At 42.0% G+C, this 20,279-nt stretch overlaps 1 protein-coding gene across 1 annotated transcript in view; it reads left to right on the forward strand.

Annotated features, from left to right (window-relative positions):
- The window catches only part of COL16A1 (collagen type XVI alpha 1 chain), a 129,414-nt gene that overhangs the window by 25,840 nt on the left and 83,295 nt on the right, over positions 1-20,279 (forward strand). Inside the window, exon 8 of the mRNA XM_072136625.1 lies at positions 409-552. Within this exon, the coding sequence (XP_071992726.1) occupies positions 409-552 (144 nt within the window). The remainder of the gene's footprint in view (positions 1-408; positions 553-20,279) is intronic.

The following is a 20,279-nucleotide window of genomic DNA, read 5'->3' on the forward strand; positions in this document are numbered from 1 at the left end:
CTGCAGATAAAAATCCAATCCCATCCTTTATTATGATGGTTTTATTTTTTTATCTTTTTTTATGATTCTTTTATTTACCAGTAATATGATGGTCCCAGGTATTATACAGTCTAAAATGTCACCACCCCTGCAGCTTCTCAACTTGACTGTCCTCAGGTTCCCTCTAGCTCTTGTTAGCTAATTTGTAAAGGGGAAATGGATATGTTTTTACATAAATGGGTAAGTTTTTACATAAAAGAGAGTTTCCTAGAAAAGATATTTCATAAGGGTTCTGGTAGTTTAGTAGGGTAAAAGCTGGTGACAGAGGCCCTATAACTATTAGCACTTCAGACCATATCAGTGGTTAGGAAGCGTGTACATGCCTGATGTAAACTGTATTCTTTTTTTCTTCTATCAAATATAATGCAGTGTAACCCTGACGCTTCAAAGACAAGACGCAACGTAGAGGGCGTTGAGAATGTACAGAATACCAACTTGATTGAACTCCCTACAAAATCCAAGCAGCAAAGTTACACAAGATGCTTCTGTCTAGAGGATTCATTGAGTAAAACGGTAAGAAAAAGGATGATACAGTTCATGTTTTTGCAAGAAAATCTAGCAGCCTCTTTCAGGGACTGACTGTCTGTGACACACTCATTCACTGACTGTCTCTGACACTCTCATTCAGTGACTGTTTCTGACACTCTCATTCAGTGATTGTCTCTGACACTCGCATTCCAGTGACTGTCTCTGACATTCTCATTCCAGTGACTGTCTCTGACACTCTCATTCCAGTGACTCTGACACTCTCATTCCAGTGACTGTCTCTGACATTCTCATTCCAGTGACTGTCTCTGACATTCTCATTCCAGTGACTGTCTCTGACATTCTCATTCCAGTGACTGTCTTTGACACTCTCATTCCTTTAGCAGACATACATACCCACATATATACAAACATACACACACACATACACTCAGCTTTATATATTAGATTATATTACATACCTAAGATATGGCTTACAATGGTTCTATATTACAGTATATGGTTACATAAGTAAATATGATTTTTGGTACAAGTGGAGCTCATATGGCCTTTTAACTCCTTTGGTATCTATTGAAAATAATGTCAATGGGTGTCTCACCACAAAGTTTAATTAGCATCTTAATATCATAATTAATTCAGATCTCAATACCATATAAACCCCTCTTTTAACTTCTTACAATATACTACTGTATAACCTAAGAAAATTCAGCATGTGCTACCATATGCTATTAATGCATGTTTGAAGAAAAAGACATGGGTTGCAAATATTGAGAACTTATACAGCAGATTGACTAGCAGATGGATTTTTAGTCATATCCATTTTTGAAACTGTACATATGTCTTTGCTAACATTGTCAGTAGCTATATTTTAAATCCATTAAGAGAATATTATACAATGGGTGGTTTAGCCTTACTGTAGAAGGCCTTATTGAAAAGCGGAAAAAAATGTAACTCCGAAGTTACTTCTAGTAAAATGTACCTAGTAATAATACAGTATTATTATTTGGGTACCGTATTTTCCAGACTATAAGGAGCACAAAAAATCCTTTGATTTTCTCAGAAATCAAGGTGCGCCTTATAGTCCGGTGCACCTTATATATGAACCATACTTACAGACAACAGCTGCCTTGAGCTGTGCACAGGTCTGCCACCTGCTGGTCATTCATCCTTATAATCAGGTGCGCCTTATAATCCGTGCGCCTTATATATGAACCTAGATGTTTTAGCAGGCATTTATTGATGGTGCGCCTTATACTCCAGTGCGTCTTATAGTCCGAAAAATATGGTAATTGTTTTATGAACAGGATTGTGAGAAAAGAAGTTATTAATTCACCCAGAATGTAAAAACTGAACTTTTTTTCACATCACACACCCAATTACAGAATCAATGTATAACTGATGCAAAGTGGGAGTGGACGGTCATACAAATTTGATCTCTCCACACACATACAGGGTGCAACAGCTGCTGCGTATCCTGGTATACAGAGACACAGAGGGTCCTGTATTGATAATAGCAATCGATCAGTTACCAGGTAATTTGATACACACTGCTCAAAAAAGTGGTAATGTCCCTAATAAATAATGTATCATTTATTCAAAGATCGTACAGAAGGACAATGCTTTCGAGAATGGATTATCCCCTTCATCAGGTCCAGTTTATAGTGCGTGTGCAATTTGTAGTGTCCCCACTATTGTGTATATCCAGCTGGTCGGCTTTTACAACATGTCGCTGAATGGGAATGGTAAATAGCGGACGGCACCAGACAACGATGTCACTTAGTGGAAGATGACTGTCTTGCAGCAGTGTGAGGAGCGTTGGGATAATCCATTCCCAAAATGTATTACCACTTCTTTGAGCAGCGTGTATCAAATACCTGGTATGTGATCAATTTCTACTAAATATTAATTGAGCAGCGTGTATCAAATACCTGGTATCTGATCGATTTCTACTAAATATTAATTCAGCCAAACTAACTTTTATTACACATAAGAACCCAAATAGAAGTAAGAGAAGGTCTTAGTAAAAGCAGCATGCTTTGCCTATTTCCCAGATGTGAGGTTTTTATGCTTCGAGCCCCTGTTTCATCTCCTTAAATACTTTTCTGTTCCCTTGATCTCTAAACGCATCCTATAATCTTGTGTTATTTAAAAAACTGTCAAGACTCACGCTCACACTCTTCCTACTCTTGAGAATTCATAACAGCATGAATCAAGTGAGGACATGATAACAGAAATTCCTATCATTAATAATTCACCTAAAAACACCATTTTTGGAGAACAGGTCAGTTAGAACATGAAATATCTTTTCTTTTATATGATCTCTGATAAATGTAAAGGACAATGCTACCAAGCTAAGTATTCTAAATTCAGCTGTGGGTGAATACTAAGCAGCTTTGCTGTCTGTGACTATAGACGTATTTCTATGAATCATATTTTGTGCATTTTCTGAATAATCTTTATTAATATTTCCCTTACATTTTTCTGCTGTCGAGTATACATAACTGCAAAACCTAGCTGTTTGTCCTGCTGAATCATATCATGATAGGAATTCTCTGCTCCTGGCTCTATTACCTCCCCAATCATCTCTTTGTTTCAGATAGTAGCAGGAGGATAGGAGATTATACACTACAGATCATAGAATGGGAAGTGAAAGCATCCAATTTATTAGAGTTAAAAAATGATCAATTTGTTATGGACAGCTGTAGATGTAGAGGAATCACAAGAAACAAGACAATAAGCATTTTCTGACTCTTTTTGGGGGAGATTTATCATATGATTGCAACCATGCCCCCTCTTCAAGATGGATACATCAAAAGGCTTAGGCTTCTTAACGTACTTGGCAGGCTACCTGGCCACTGGTCAAATCTATGCCAGGGCTGACCTGGTGTAGTTTAGCATAAATACCAGTGAACTAAAGTTTGCTGCTTTTTTAAAAGAACGCATGCACGTGTCCGCCGCCTCCACAAGCCGCTACGCCCCTCCACATGGCTCACATGGGGGTTTATTCGCTATTTTAATTGCAAATTCTTACACTTTGCCTGAATTTGCGATATTTCGCAGCTTCTATGCCACTTTTCTGGCAATGATAAAACTTCCCCTAAGTCTCCCATTTTCTTTACTGCATAGTTAACGCCGTATATACTGTATGCAAACCTTGCAGATTACCACCAAATGGATTTCATTTTGTAAGCTATTTATGACTGAACGAATAAAGCTCTACTGCATTATCCTTAAATTTCACACTGAGTTTTACTATGTATTCAAACACTGGCATCTTAGACTTTTCTATCTAGAATATATTTTTCCAGCTACCAATTGTTAATATTGCTGTTTTAAGCTTTCCTTTCTAGTTTTCAACTTTAAACTGTCAATAGAATTTGTTGTTTGATATTTAGAAAATTGTACAAATCCTACTAAAGGCTCATTAGGTGTTCATTTTTCAAAATGGAGACTTTGATGTACATCTCTTTTTGTGTACCTGGTTGGTCTTCTTGCATTATGTCCTCTTTTCTGTAGAACTTCTAAAATACCAATGTATGGAATCTTCAAATTTTTGGGAGATGCACTTACAGCTTATTGTACTATATATATATATATATATATATATATATATATATATATATATATATTATATTATATATATATATATATATATTAATATCCCATTATGTGTCATGGTAAGTCTCTGTGTGAGCCCCTCCTAAAACAAATGCTCCTGTTTATTAATGATTTATAGATCATTAAAAAAAAATCATAAAGATAATATTGCATATGACACCATGCAGCCAATGATAGAGGCGTTTAATGATGCTATTTTCCTCTGGAGGGGTCATCACCTGCTCCTCTCCAGCGCATGGCGGTATGCCCGCCCGGCATGCCACCGTGTGCATCCTCAGTCACAGGGCATCTCTACACTGTGCATCCTCAGTCACAGGGCATCTCTACACTGTGCATCCTCAGTCACAGGGCATCTCTACACTGTGCATCCTCAGTCACAGGGCATCTCTACACTGTGCATCCTCAGTCACAGGGCATCTCTACACTGTGCATCCTCAGTTACAGGGCATCTCTACAGTGTGCATCCTCAGTCACAGGGCAACTCTTTGCTGTGCAACCTCAGTTACTGGACAACTCTTCACTGCGCATCCTCAGTTACAGGGCATCTCTACACTGTGCATCCTTGGCCACAGGGCAACTCTATACTGTGCATCCTCAGTTACAGGGCATCTCTACACTGTGCATCCTCAGTTACAGGACAAATTTACACTGTGCATTCTCAGTCTAAGGGCATCTCTAAACTGTGCATCCTCAGGTACAGGACAAATCTACACTGTGCATCCTCAGTTACAGGGCATCTCTACACTGTGCATCCTCAGTCACAGGGCAACTCTTTGCTGTGCAACCTCAGTTACTGGACAACTCTTCACTGCGCATCCTCAGTTACAGGGCAACTCTACACTGTGCATCCTTGGTCACAGGGCAACTCTACACTGTGCATCCTCAGTTACAGGGCATCTCTACACTGTGCATCCTCAGTTACAGGACAAATTTACACTGTGCATTCTCAGTCTAAGGGCATCTCTAAACTGTGCATCCTCAGGTACAGGACAAATCTACACTGTGCATCCTCAGTTACAGGGCATCTCTACACTGTGCATCCTCAGTCACAGGGCAACTCTTTGCTGTGCAACCTCAGTTACTGGACAACTCTTCACTGCGCATCCTCAGTTACAGGGCAACTCTACACTGTGCATCCTCAGTTACAGGGCATCTCTACACTGTGCATCCTTGGTCACAGGGAAACTCTATACTGTGCATCCTCAGTTACAGGGCATCTCTACACTGTGCATCCTCAGTCACAGGGCAACTCTACACTGTGCATCCTCAGTCACAAGGCAACTCTACACTGTGCATCCTCAGTTACAGGGCATCTCTACACTGCGCATCCTCAGTTACAGGACAAATTTACACTGTGCATTCTCAGTCTAAGGGCATCTCTAAACTGTGCATCCTCAGGTAAAGGACAAATATACACTGTGCATCCTCAGTCTAAGGGCATCTCTACACAGTGCATCCTTAGTTTCAGGGCAACTCTACACAGTGCATCCTCAGTTACAGGACAAATCTACACTGTGCATCCTTAGTATAAGGGCAACTCTACGCTGCTTTAGTGACAACATGTTAGATCTGCGTTGCCTTTAGTTTTAGTACTGGGAATCATATATATGGATTTACAAATATCAGTGGTGTACCTAGCAGTTAAAAAAAATGGATGTTTTGAGTTTACCATATATTTTAATGTTGTTGTGGTTTTTGATGTGGTTGTAAAATTTTGTCTGCTAGTTTATGTAGGCACAAGAACATATATAAATGACAATAAAATGTGTTATACAGACCATTCATATTATCATCACTTCTGTCTTTCACTAAGTAGATCCACATGGCATTAATGACTTCCAAGTCAAAAGAATATGGAGCATTGCCTCCTAAATATGTTAACAATTAATGCCAAAATAAGCACTAGTTCTACCTAACCAAGCTAACTGTTTCTACTGGTTCCACTTTGCCAATACTATTCTTCTGAATAGGTGATAAAAGGAAAAAAAGTGCTCTTTTAACACAAGCAAATAACACCCAGTTTTCCATATGTATAATTTTACTAAGAAAACCTGTTACATTATGCTGAGCCACAATTTACCATTTGCAAAGCATTTGTATATATACGATCAATCTTTTTAACCACTTAAAGTGTAACCAAACTATTAACAATATTTTATAAATCTGTAGTGCAGTTCATAATAATAAATGTTGTAATATACTTTTTAAAGTATTGTTTTCAATATGTTTCTTTTGCCTTACTGCCTTATCTAATAAGCTTTCTATCCTGTTCTCCACTGAAAGCTGAGAGATAAAGGAACCTGATAAAGTATCTAATGACTTAACTCTTTAAATATAGTTCTTGGACAGTTTCATATCCTTACAGGGCCGAATCTTCACAGTATATAGCATCTCCTTAAAGGGGTATTCCCACAAAGGCAAGTTTCTTAAATGTACTTAGGATAGCAAAATAACACATTCTAATAAAATGCAATTAACAAAAATACAGCATTTCACAGATTTAACTACAATCTGTCTCTATCAGTCCTGGAGTACACAATGTTGCTTGCCCCTAGACCCAACTCTGTATCTGCTAAGTTTAGAGTCAGGGAAGACATATTTCAGGATATCCAGGATGAGCTCACATAAAAGCACAAAAAAACACACACGCACCCCGAGTTTCTGCCAGCACCTGAGGAGAATAAAGCTACGGACAGATAAGATCTTTATACGGGGAGGCACAGCTGATCTGAAAGTATGTGTATAGTAGAGCTGCGTATGTCATGTGTAATATGCCTCTCATCTGTCTTATCTCTCTTTCTATGTGTCAGATACTACTACAATGTTCAGAAGCTAAATGAAAGTCTATATAAACCTGGACCCTAATAATCTTACCACATGGTCAGCACACAGAACTAGATGGATCATAATGGGGCAGATTCATCAAGCTGTCTGAAAGTCAGAATATTTCTAGTTGCCCATAGCAACCAATCACCCCTTTAAAATATTCATGAGCACTTGTAAAATGAAAGCTGAGCTGTGATTGGTTGCCATGGGCAACTAGAAATATTCTGACTTTCAGACAGCTTGATAAATCTGCCCCAATGTGTCTGCTTAGAGATTCCCCACTCACACCCTGAGGTGTTAAAATGATCTTTATTGTGTCCACTAATATCACTAGGGGATTAAAATTTAAGAATTTTCTTTCATGGGCAAACCCCTATAATGAGATGAATCATTAAAGGGGAATATTCTCTAGGAATGGAACTAGTTAATATTTAGGCTTTTTTAAATTGGTTATTGTAGGAGAAATAAGGAACAGAAAAAGCACTGAGAAGGGGTTTGCATAATGGAATATATTACTATTGTCAGAATTGTAGGTAGTGGATCCTCTGCACCACCGCGGACAGTGACGTATGTCGACACCTGGGACCGGAGTCTATGTGTTACCCGGTTTTCACCAGAGCCCACCACAAAGCAGGTTGGACTTGTTGCGGCATGGTACCACCAGGTTGTTCCACAGACGCCACCACAGTGACGGCCAAGGCCAAGGCAGCACAGGATCAGAGTCGGGGACATAACGGTAGGTCAGGACAGGCAGCACGGAATCATAGATAGGAACAGAATCGAGGTCATAACGGGAAATCAGGAAAATCGCAGAGGGCTTGGAATATAGCTTTCTCTCAGGCATGGAAGCACAAAGATCTGGCAGGGAACATAGGAAGGAGCTGGAACTTATTAAGGCAGGCAGCTGGCCAGCACCAAAGGAGCTGGAGGTGGTACTTGCCGAGAGAAGCGGTTCAGGATGACTTGCTTCAGAATGGAGACGTGGAAGGAATTCAGGATGCACATGGTGGGAGGAAGGCGGAGCTTATAGGCCACAGGTTTAATGCACTTCAGCACCTTAAATGGACTCAGATATCGAGGACCAAGCTTGTAGCTGGGAACCTTCAGCTGAACGTATCTTGAAGACAGCCACACCTTATCTCCTGGAGAGAAGATCGGAGAAGGCCTGCGTCTCTTATCGGCCTGGGTCTTGGTGCGGGCAGAGGCCCAAAGTAGCGACTGCCATATTTGCTCCCAGATGGACTTGAGATCTTGAACCAAATCCTCCATTGCAGAGTCCAAAGGGCATTACCAAATACTCAAAATGCCAGTCATGAGTATTGAAAGCCATCTTCCTCTCATCGCCTTCATGGATGCGATGCCCCTCGCAGTAATCGATGCACGGATGGAGGGAACCATCCTTCTTGGCCACAAAGAAAAATCCAGCACCAGTGGAAGAAGACGATTTGCGGATGAATCCCTTCTGAAAATTCTCCTTGACGTAGATTTACCATTTACCCAGCGGCAGGTCTATGGGACAGTCATAAGGGCGGTGCGGTGTCAAAATCTCTTCTTGCTTCTCCGAAAAGACATCCACAAGTCATAAGCAGCGAGAAGGCCTGCCAGCTGCTTGGAAGAGTCCACAGAAGACATCACGGACACCGGGTGAAGGGCCATGAGACAGCGGTAAAGGCACACAGCGATGGATTTCCCCAGTCTGCCAGCCGAACACCAGAGCGGGTTGCCGCAACCACGTGAGGCCCAAAAGCACTGAGGACGTAGAGTGAGGGAGCACATAAAACCACAGTCTCTCCTTGTGCAACACCCCAATTTGCAGAGATAGGGGCTCAGTACGATACTGGACCGGATCATGGAGAGTCTGTCCACTGATGGAAGAGATAACCAGTGGCTTTTCTAGGCGAACCACAGGAAAGTGATGCTGGGAGACCAAGGCAGCATCCAGAAAATTCCCTACAGAGCTAGAGTCCAGGAAGGCTGAGATTTGAAGCGGGTTGCCTGTTCCAAAACTGAGAAGAGCAGAAACAGTCAGATGAGGAGAAACCTAGGGATGCTTCTCCCAAGAACCCTAGGTGTGGCCGTTTTCCCGGACCCTGTGGACGGACTAGACTGGCACAATAGAGGCAGAGATTCTCCTGTCTTTGTCTAGAACATTCCTGGGGAGATAAACAAGCTCTATCCATTGCTTGGGCTCCTCTGCAATAGGCACGGAAGACGGCTGAGGTGATCTTTGAAAGACCGGAACCAAGCGGGGTAGATGACTGGTCCTGGCCTGTGGTTGTTCCAAACGTCGCTCCTCAGAGCTTTCGATAAACCTGACGTCTATTTGAGTGGCCAGAGAGATTAGATCACTCAGCTTGGACGGAAGGTCCCGGTCAGACAGGGCGTCTTTGATCTGACCAGACAATCCCTTTTTAAAAGTTGCGACCATGGCGGCTTCGATCCAGGAAACTCAGAACCCAGAGTACAGAACTGGACTGCATTGTCGGGGACAGATGAGTCTCCTTGACGCAAGTTCAGCAGGGCGTTCTCAGCAGAAGAAGCCCGGGCTGGTGCCTCAAAGACGGACCAGAATTCGGCAAAGAAGGTATTAGCCGTGACTGGGTCTTTTATGTCCCAGAGGGGAGTAGCCCATGCCAGGGCCTTCCCGGAGAGGAGGCTGATGATGAAAGCCACAACTTGGGATCCCCATCATATTTAGATGACATAGATAGACACAGTCTGGGTTCAGCATAAGATAATGCGACCACAGTAGCAGAGGGTACCGCTGGAACCGGATGCTTTTGCTGTTGCTGGGACCGGAGTCTAAATGGTACCCGGTTTTCACCAGAGGCTGCCGCAAAGCAGTTAGGACTTGTGGCGGCGTGGTACCACTAGGTCGTTCCACAGGCGCGACTTTGTCCGCAGTGGCAACCAAGGAGAGGTAGAGAAACGTAAGGCAAACTCATGGTCGGGACATAGCAGTAGGTCAGGACAGGCAGCACGGAATCATAGTAAGGAACAGAATCGAGGTCATAACGGGAAATTAGGACAATTGCAGAGGGCTTGGAATATAGATTCTCTCAGGCATGGAAGCATAAAGATCCAGCAGGGAACATAAGAAGTGGCTGGAGCTTATTAGGGCAGGTAGCTGGCCAACGGCAATTAGTGGCGCACTGGCTGTTTAAATTTTAAAGACCCGGGATGCGTGACAACTATAATCTGTCTTTGTTCAGCTATTGCAGATGCCATGTTTTCATTTATTGGATTTGGAAATGTTATATGTGTAGTAACTGAACGATTTGATCAGGTTGGCATCAGACCAGATGGCTTGATGGAAGTCTGTATGCATGAATCTTATACCTTGTTCCCACGTGTATCTCTGGATGTATTCCATTGATCACTCCTTAGGTCCCAGGAGCCTGCCAAGTTTCCCTTTGTCAATGTGCCAATCTGCTGTTGATCACTTACACCAACCCTTACTTCCTTTTGAATGTGTTGGTAGGTTGTATGTTCTGCCAGCTCTGTGTAGAATGTGCAGAGTCGCTTCTCAGCGAGTGAGGTGTGAGAGAGCACAAATTTTATAAACAGGTGCTACAATGTAAAAATGTACTGACATTTCTCCATTTAACTATTTACACATTTGACAGGATGCAGTAAGCATAGGAACCTGTACAGCATTAACACATGTTTTTCTGTAACCCAAATATCAAATATATATATACCCAAATTTCAATATATTTTTCTTACTAACAGAACTCTGTGTCATCTATTGATATCACTGACATCACATAAAGTATTACATCTAGCCATTTTCCTTTTTGAGGTCTAATTTTAGACTTAGTAAGTATCACACTAGAGCATGAGTCTGTTTGGCATTGCTAAGATGTGGCCTTGTGGTTTCTCTACAGGTAGCCACCATATTTTACATTTCAGTGTCCTGATATAAAATCATTAGATGATACTTGTATGTTCACAGTTCAACAAGTGGTGGTTCAGGTAGAAGACAGCCATTGGGGGCTTTATCAAGAGCTGGCACAACCCCTAGATGTGAACATCACACTGGATACTCTAAGTGCACCTATATTAATTATACATCAGGTGAAAATTGTGTTATAACCTGCATAAGCAGGAACATGGAGTTGCTCCATGTCCCAGAAAATAAAAAAAAATCACCAGTTAACATGACTGAAAGTGTGGCAACTCAATTAGTTATAACACTAAAGGGTTCTGTTCCTTATATTCAATAACACTACAGATTGTGTTATCACATCTGCTTAATGTCTCTTGCTAACCAATTCTACATCTGCATCATGTTCTGTAGGATTGTGATATTTTCCTTATAGACATTTTGCAATATTTTAAGATGCTTTGCTCTTGATCTCATCTATAAACGATTAAAGGAGACACTTTTGGGACTTTTGGCCTGCCTTTCTTGAACTTTTTGGGCACCCCAGGAGATATCATATGGCTAGGGAATAAGTGTCTTGAGTGTGAAAACCGTTTTAAGGCTGACTAGGGGAGATTTATCAGGAGTGTCTGAGAGTACAACTGTTCTAGTTGCCAATGGAAACCAATCAGAGCTTAGCTTTTATTTTCCAAGAGCAGTTTATAAAATTACAGCTAAGCTCTGGCTGGTCTGCGGACTGTGTCTAATTTTGTTTGCGTTAGATCTCTTCTTATTTGTCCATTACTTCTTCTTTCATCATATGAAAAACAAACTCTAGATTTTTAACAACATCTCTGAGAATTAGGCCAGAATTGGCTTCTGTCAGCCTTATTTTGAATCCTTCAATAAAGATAATAACTTCCTAGTAATGAATGGTGTATATATAAGTAAATTATTAAATGTTTTCCCATTGGCATACAATTCTTACACTGTTATATGAAATGATAAATAGTAAGTTAGGGTAGCAGCAGATATTTCTTATTTTAGTGCACATTGTACCAAATGGAAATAATAGATCCCTTCTTTATCTGGTATACTGAGTGCTAGTATCAAAGAACACCCTTTTAGTCAGCATCTCTGTCAACTAGCAAAACCATATCACTGTATCAGAAAAACACTTCCTCAAAGCCATAACGTAGTAACTCCTTTATCACTTCATTTAATTAATCCAGCATATAATAAAGGGGAAATTACATTGTTAAGAAAGCCTGGAGTGCTTCTATCAGGGATGGACACATAAAGAAAGAGATCTAATTAAAAGTACATTTCTGTTTAGTGTATATATAGCAGCTTAGAGGCAAGCTTTAGGAGAGCCTGTTTTTATCCTTCGAAACTGGCATCAGTGTGTACAGCATCAAGTAATGCCCTCTAGTAACCTGGGTAACTGGACTAAATAGTCCAATTATAAGCTTAGGTCAGTGAATGCAAATTTACGTAGTCATGCAAGTGGGGAGCTGTTTCTAGTCATATAGTCATCATGTTCAGTCATAAAGAATTTGGCGTACAGTAATAGAGGGCATACCGCCGACATTGTCACTGACCCACTCCTTGTTGAACTTGTTGGACACAACATCTGATAATTTGATTTTAGAAAGGCATATTAATAACACCTTAGTGGGCATTTGATTCACTATGATGGCAACATATTGTTAGGATCAGTGGATCCTCTGGACCACCGTGGGAGATGTAACTAGCCAACACCCGGAACCGGAGCCCAGCGGCACCTGGTATTCACCAGAGCCCGCCGCAAAGCGGGTTGGACTTGCTGCGGCAGGATACCACTAGGTCGTTCCCAGGTGTGACTAGCCCACGGTGGCAGCCGAGGTCGAGGTACCTTAGCGGATGACAACTCGTAGTCGGGTCCAGGCACAGGGTCAGGGCAGGCGGCAGAGATGCAACGTCAGGTCCAAGTCCGGGGTCAGCAACGGGAGGTCCAGGCAGGTGGGAACGGGAACACAGGCACACGGAACACAGCAACACGGAGGAACTCAGGTAACACAGGACTCAGGAGCGGGAACACAGGAATACACAGGAACGCAGGGATACACAGGAACGCAGGAATACTCGCTTGGAAGCTTTCTCTAAGGCTATGAGGCACAAAGATCCGGCAGGGGACACAGGAAGAGGCAGGATTCTTAAAGGTGAGGTTCAGCCAGTGCACCAATTAGCGGTGCGCTGGCCCTTTAAATTTTCGGCAGGAGCCGCGCGCGCGCCCTAGGAGGCGGGGACGCGCGCGCACAGCAGTCCGGGGAAGAGCTGGAGCCGGGAGAGGTGAGTCCAGCGACGGGCCTGCAGCGGGGGCAAACGGGGGTGCACGGATGCGCCCGCGATCCGAGACAGGGATCGCGGGAGCACCCGTGACACATATCTAGATACTAGATACCTTCTCCCTGCCCTTGTGACTAGCCAATGTAAATATGCACGTGGTGAACTAAGGTTTAAAAGCTCAGCAAAAGAAATCTGAATAAGGGGCACTGAAGAAAAGATCATTACTATACCTTTAACCCTTAAACAACCAGGCCACTGCCACTTTTTTACATTTCCATTTTTCACTTTCCGTCTTTAGACTTTACACAAGTGTAAAAGTGTTAAACATTCTACAGCCAGAGAAGAACAAAGTCCGTCTATAAGCAGAAGCATTTAACATCCTGCTTGACAATATCTGTGTAGGAGCATCTCTAACCTTCTTTCTGTCACTTTTCTGCATGTGTTGGTAGGAGCAAATATTTCAGACAGTTTACTTTATAACAACATGATAACATCACTGAGAGACATTTAGCCATGTTGACAATCAACCATGTTATACACAGTTCTGGTGTAGTTGTAATAATTATTCCACCACTAATCCTAATTACTCACCCCTTGGTTGTACCCTTCTAGCACATAGGAATTGTATAGTTTGCCATTCTGTTTAATTACTGTAACTCCTGCAAAAGGTGGATAACATATAGTATACCATAGTTGCCCATTAATTTGATGCTAATACTACATTTACCCCATAAAATACCTAACTGTGGATACCCCTAATATAATGAACTGTTTACCAGGGTCTACATGATGAAAGGCAATAAGCAATGTCCAATACCATTCTACACTCATGTTGCTTAAGGGTACAATCCTGATAATAACAGAGCATAAAAGAAGTGCAGTTTAACTTGTCTTCTAATCTACTAATATATTTTCACCAATGATGAACCTAGAGACAAAGTTTTAATTGGGAGTTAAAAGTGTTATATGCATTATATTCCCATTCCCACTGATTACTTTTTCTTTTTATTCTTCTTTTATGTTTTGTTGTTACAGCCCATTGAAAACTAATAAACTTAAGTTGTTACTTAGCTAAGTTTTATAGTGATTTTAAACTAAAGGTGGGGGGGGGGGGACCCTGCTTAACAAAATCATTTGTTAAATCACATGTGTGGGCGTATAATTTAGTGGTCTGTAGGCAGCAGCCTTCAGTTATTAAATTGGCAGTTCTAATAATTGGTGTTCATTATTGATAATGTTAATTTTTGTTGGAAATATTGCATACATAAAGAAAATCTTTTCCATAGCTCATGTCAGGTTTTTATTTCACACAATACTTATTGCTATCTTTTTTTGTTGCCTTTGTTCCATTTTTATTTTCACACTGTAAAGAAAAGCCACGTGCATGGAACAAACTGTGTGGGATTTTATGCAGCATTAAGATACCGAGTATAAAATATGAGTATGGAATAAAAATGAGAGAAGAGACGGATTTATGTGGCTTCCAAAAAGTCTTCATGAAAACCTCAAAGACCATTAGTGGTGAGGGTGTTGGATGGGAATCCACGACTTACTGATCCAACCCTGTGCTGACAAAGCAGGAATCATTTGTCTCGAGTGCTTGAGAACACAGTTTAATAATCTGGCCAGGGGAAAGGAAATAAATGGGCTGGAGAAAATGAATAATTCCTGGCAACTTTGTACCACCAGCAATAAAACACAATGAATGACATTGGCTCTGAAACATAGTCTTAATGGAAGAAAGTATCAGTAAAGATAGGTTTAATAACCCCCAGGATCTGTACTGAATACTTATAGTGAACTTTCCATGATATGCCAACCATTGAACAGGGTCTGTCCAGTTTAGATCTTGGCACTTAAAATATTTACAGCATTTGAGTATTTGCTGCGGATTGAGTCTGTTTGTGTCTAGACTAAACCAATATGATTAAAAATGTACACGTTTGTCTTTCCTATCCAGACCCTAGTGACTGTGGAAACCAGAGAGGTCTGCAGAGTAATCTGTGCATGACTATGCTCCTCCTCCCATGCTAATACCAGAGCTGTATTTTTATGTAGTGACAAACATTACCCAGCCGTTTTACACATCCCCTTAAATTAGCTTGCTAAATTAATGTTCCATAGGACCCAAAGGATTGCTGGATAATCACATCATTGCATGGTCAATAAGAAAATGTCTACAGAATTAGGTTTAGAATGAGAAATGTTTTACTTACAGTAGCAGCAAAAACTAAATCACTTCCATAGATAAAGTGGAACATTTGTTTAGAGTTTTAATAAGCTACAGTATTAACATATATTTTTAATACTGAGCGTTATCTTTAATAAATAACCAGTAGCACCTTTAGAAATTGCAGCAAAATTGGTGAAGCTGTCCTGAAATGTAATTTCCTGGATTTAATATGTTCGAAATATGCCAAGGAAAAGCTTCATTTAAACTAGCTGACAAAGGAAATGACTTACTTAGATCCAGAAGTAGAGCATCATATTTTGTACTATAAAGTTATTATATACTAGGGATATTTTATACTTATATTTATATTTCCTTCCGGGGCTTCTGCTCCATTATAGAACCAGAACAGTTAAAATTGGAAGCTATAACAGATATTAACAGTGTCCAAAGATCTTCTTACTATAATGGGGTCATTGTGCTTTCCATTGAACTGTATGTTATCATTCTGGTAGATAAAGGTTCTTCAAGTAGAGTTTTTACATGTTTAAATATGCCAAAGGATCAAGACCAAAGCAACACAGTGGGGCACATTTAATTACCCGGTCCAGTTGCGATCCTGCAGTGTGTTGTCCGACGCTGATTCGAGTCTGCCAGGATTCACTAAGTTCCGTGCGCCCAATATCCAGCAGGTGTCGCTGCTGCGCCAAGGTCCGCCGGAGTATGTAAGTGCTGATCTTACGACACAAATTCTTTTTTAAATTCAGCGGTTTTTCCGAATCCGTCGGGTTGTCCGACGGCCACGCCTCCTAATTTGTGTTGCGTGAAAGCCGGCACCGATGCGACACAATTTGATGACGTGCGCCAACATCCTGGGGCAATTGTAAATATTTGGGAAACCCGACAAAAGTGCGGCGTTCGGACCCTTAGGCCCCTTTCACACTTGCGTTTCAGATCACGTCAGAGTTTGGTCAGGGTGCGATCAGTGTTTGGTCAGTGAAAAACTGACATTTTGCATCAGAGTGCAATCAGTTTTCAGTTTGTTCGGTGTCTCAGTTTTTCATGCACGTTTTCAATGCATTTTCAATGCAATTTCAATGCGTTTTTCACGCGCAGGTAATGTTCATGAAAGGACTCAGGACTGAGCTCTATCTTTTCTATGGCAATTGATGCGTGAAAACGCATTGCACTTGCATTGCACTTGCAAGTGTCTCAGAGTGCAATGTGTTTTTGATGCCTCTCCATAGACTTGTATGGTGCGCTTTTCACGCGCGTGACTTGCAAAAGTAGAGCATGTCGAGATTTAAACATGTGTGTGTGCGTGAAAAAAAATGCAAGTCTGAAAAGACCCATTGCTTACAATGGGTCCGAGTGCAATGCAAGCTCTGCGCGTCAAAAGCACGCGCAGGAAACGCGCGTGAAAAACTCAAGTGTGAAAGGGGCATGAGTAAATGAGCCGCAGTGTGATAATGTTGAACAATTTTTTGCAGTGTCATGTGGATGGGATTTGTTTTAATCCATCTATTTTGCTGTAACTGTAAAATCAATACAGCAAAAGTGAGCTTCATCAAGCTGCATTCAACACTCTTTCATTCAATATTAAAACTTTACAGGAAGTGTATTTTTAATCAACTTTGTTTTTGATACAGTATTCAATAACATAATTCCCATATCTTTCCACCCAGAGTATATAAGAGAATATATATTTGACAGATGTTGCCACAGAATGTTATTAACCCTAGGCACATGATGTTATTTGATCTTAACCCCCCCCCCCCAACTCACTCCATAGTCCTGCACAGCCCACTTCAAGCCCACTTAGCGTGGAGGTGGCATAAGAGGGGAAGTATTCATAATTCCTGCCTGTGAACCAGGAATTGTGACTATACCAACGCTTATACAGCATTACAAGTAGTTGATAATTCCCCCATAGTTTGATTTGGAACGGACTAGGCCACTGTCACTAAGTCATTGATTTCTGCAAGAACCAAATATAGTAGATTGGTTGATTTTTTACAGTAGATTGATTGATGCAAGATTAGAAGAAAACAGTACATATTTTTATAAATAAAGAAATATTCTTCCAATGTGATGAATTTTATAAAGCTCATTTATATATACAAGGGAATAGCGCACTTTCAGAACTGGGAGATAACTTGTTATATAATAATTCCATAATTGCTCACCTGGTTCCTTTTTGGCTTCATAATAGGATGTAGATTCAACCCACATGCAGCGTTCTCATCTAAAGTACTTGACGTTTTAATAGAATTCTTACTCTTTCTTGTCCCTATCAGGTTTATATAATGACATTTTTATTTGTCTGAAACTATAGTTATAGAAAAGCATGGACTAACTCAGCACCTAACAGCTTAAGGCAAGGATGTCAAGCTCATTATCATGGGCCAAATCAGCCTCTTGGTTGCTCTCAAAGAGCCAAAAGTCATTTTTTACTATATAAATGTACCTAACTTGAGCTGTTTAGTGTTAACATGTATACAACGTTACCATTACAATCAGCCATTTGAAGGCAAAGCTGAACATATTATTAAATAACCTGAAACAGTGACATGGCAGTATGTGCCTCTACAAACACAGCCCCTCACACAGCAGCCCCCACACAACAACCAGAGCGCCCTCCACATAGCAGCCTGAGTGTCCTCCACACAGCAGCCAGAGTGCCCCCACACAGCAGCCTGAGTGCCCCCAAACAGAAGCCAGCAGCCAAAGTGCCTCCCACACAGCATCTTCAGTGTTTCCTTCATACAGTAGCCAGCAGCCAGAGTGCCGCCCACACAGCATCCTCAGTGTCCCCCACACAATAGCCAGCAGCCGCAGTGTCCCCTATACAGCATCGTCAGTGTCCCCCACACAGTAGCCAGCAGCCAGAGTGCCCTCCACACATCAGTCACTATACAGCAACTAGAGTGCATCCCAAACAGCTGCCATCTCAGGCTGCTGTAGGCTCATCTCATCTCCTCCTCATATTGTGGCCTCTCACCTCCCCCCATATTGTGACCTCTCACCTCCCCTTCATATTGTGGCCCCTCATCTCCCCATCATTTAGTGGACCCTCTCATCTCCTCTTAATATTTTGCCCCTTAGAAGCCAGGGAGGAGATTCCCCAGATGCGCTTAAAATGTAATTCAGCCTTGAGAACATGGATGTAAGGTCCAGCATTAGGTAGGGCATATTGAAAGCAATCAGTCCCTCTGCCAGCTCCTATTGTGGCCCCTCACCTCTTCTCATATTGTGGCCTTCTCTCATCAACCCCTCATGTTGTGACCTCTCACCTCCTCCTCATATTGTGAACTCTCATTTCCCCTCATATTGTGGCCTATCACTTCCCCCTCATATTGTGAGCTCTAACCTTCCCCTCATATAGTAGCCATTCATCTCCGCCTCATATTGTGGACCCTTTCATCTCCCCCTCATATTGTGACCTCTCATCTCCCACTCTGATTGTAACCTCTTACCTTCTCCTCATATTGTGGCCCCTCATCTCTCCCTGATATTGCAACTTCTCACATCCTGCTCATATTGTGACTCCTCGTCTCCCCCTCATAGTGTGGCCCTCAACTCCCCCTCATATTTTGGCCTCTTCTCACCTCCCCCTCATATTGTGGTCGCTTTCATTGTGGCCGCTCATCTTTCCCTCATATTGTGGACCCTCTCATCTCCTTCTCAAATTGTGGTTGCTAATCTCCCACTAATATTGTAGCTTCGATCATTTCTCCCTCATATTGTGTCCAAATATTTCCTACTCTTAATATGGCCCCTCACCTCCCTCTCATATTGTTGCCCCTCTCGTTGTGTCCTTCTCTCATCTCCGCCTCATATTGTGACCTCTCATCTCCCCCTCATACTGTGAACACCCATCTCCACCCGGTTATTGTGGACCCTCTCGTCTCATTGTGTCCTTCTCTCATCTCCGCCTCATATTGTGACCTCTCATCTCCCTCTCATACTGTGGACACTTATCTCTCCCTCATATTGTAGCCCCTCACCTCCCCCTCATGTTGTGGCCTTCTCTCACCTCCCCTTCATATTGTGGCCCCTCACATCTGCCCCTCATATTGTGACCTCTCATCTCCACCTCAAATTGTGGCCCCTCATCTCCCCCTCATATTGTGGCCCCTTTCATTCCCTCCTCATATTGTGGCCTCATCTCATCTCCCGCACATATTGTGACCCAACATCCCCCACTCATATTGTGAACTCTTACCTCCTGGGCAAATTATGGCCCCTCATCTCCCCCTCATATTGTAGTCCCTCTATCTCATATTGTGGCCCCTCTCATTGTGGACTCCTCTCATCTCCTCCTCATATTGCGGCCTCTCATCTCCCCTCATATTGTGACCTTTCATCTTGCCCTCATATTGTGAGCCCTCTCATCTCCCCCTCATATTGTGATCTCTCATCTCCCCTTCATATTGTGGCCACTTATCTCCCCCTCATATTGTGGACCCTCCAATCTCCTGCTTATATTGAGGCCCCGTCTCATCTCCTCTTCAAATTTGGCTTATCAGAAGTAATGGAGGAGATTCCCCAGATGCACCTAAAATGTAATTCAATCTTGTGAACATGGATTTAAAGTCCAGCATTAGGTAGGGCATATTGAAAGCAATCAGCCCCTCTGCCAGCTCCTATTGTGGCCCTTTACCTCCGCTCACATTGTGGCCTCTCATGTCCCTCTCATACTGTGGACACTTATCTCTCCCTCATATTGTAGCCCCTCACCTCCCCCTCATGTTGTGGCCCCTCTCATTGTGGCCTCCTCTCATCTTCCCCTCATATTGTGACCTCTCATTTCCCCTCCTATTGTGGCTTATAACTTCACCCTAATATTGTGAACTCTCAGAGTACCCTCGTAGAGTGGACCCCTCATCTCCTCCTCATATTGTGACCTCTCATCTCCTGCTCTTATTGTGACCTCTTACATTCCTC

This window comes from Engystomops pustulosus, chromosome 2 (assembly GCF_040894005.1).
Source record: "Engystomops pustulosus chromosome 2, aEngPut4.maternal, whole genome shotgun sequence".
NCBI classification, from domain to species: Eukaryota; Metazoa; Chordata; class Amphibia; order Anura; family Leptodactylidae; genus Engystomops; species Engystomops pustulosus.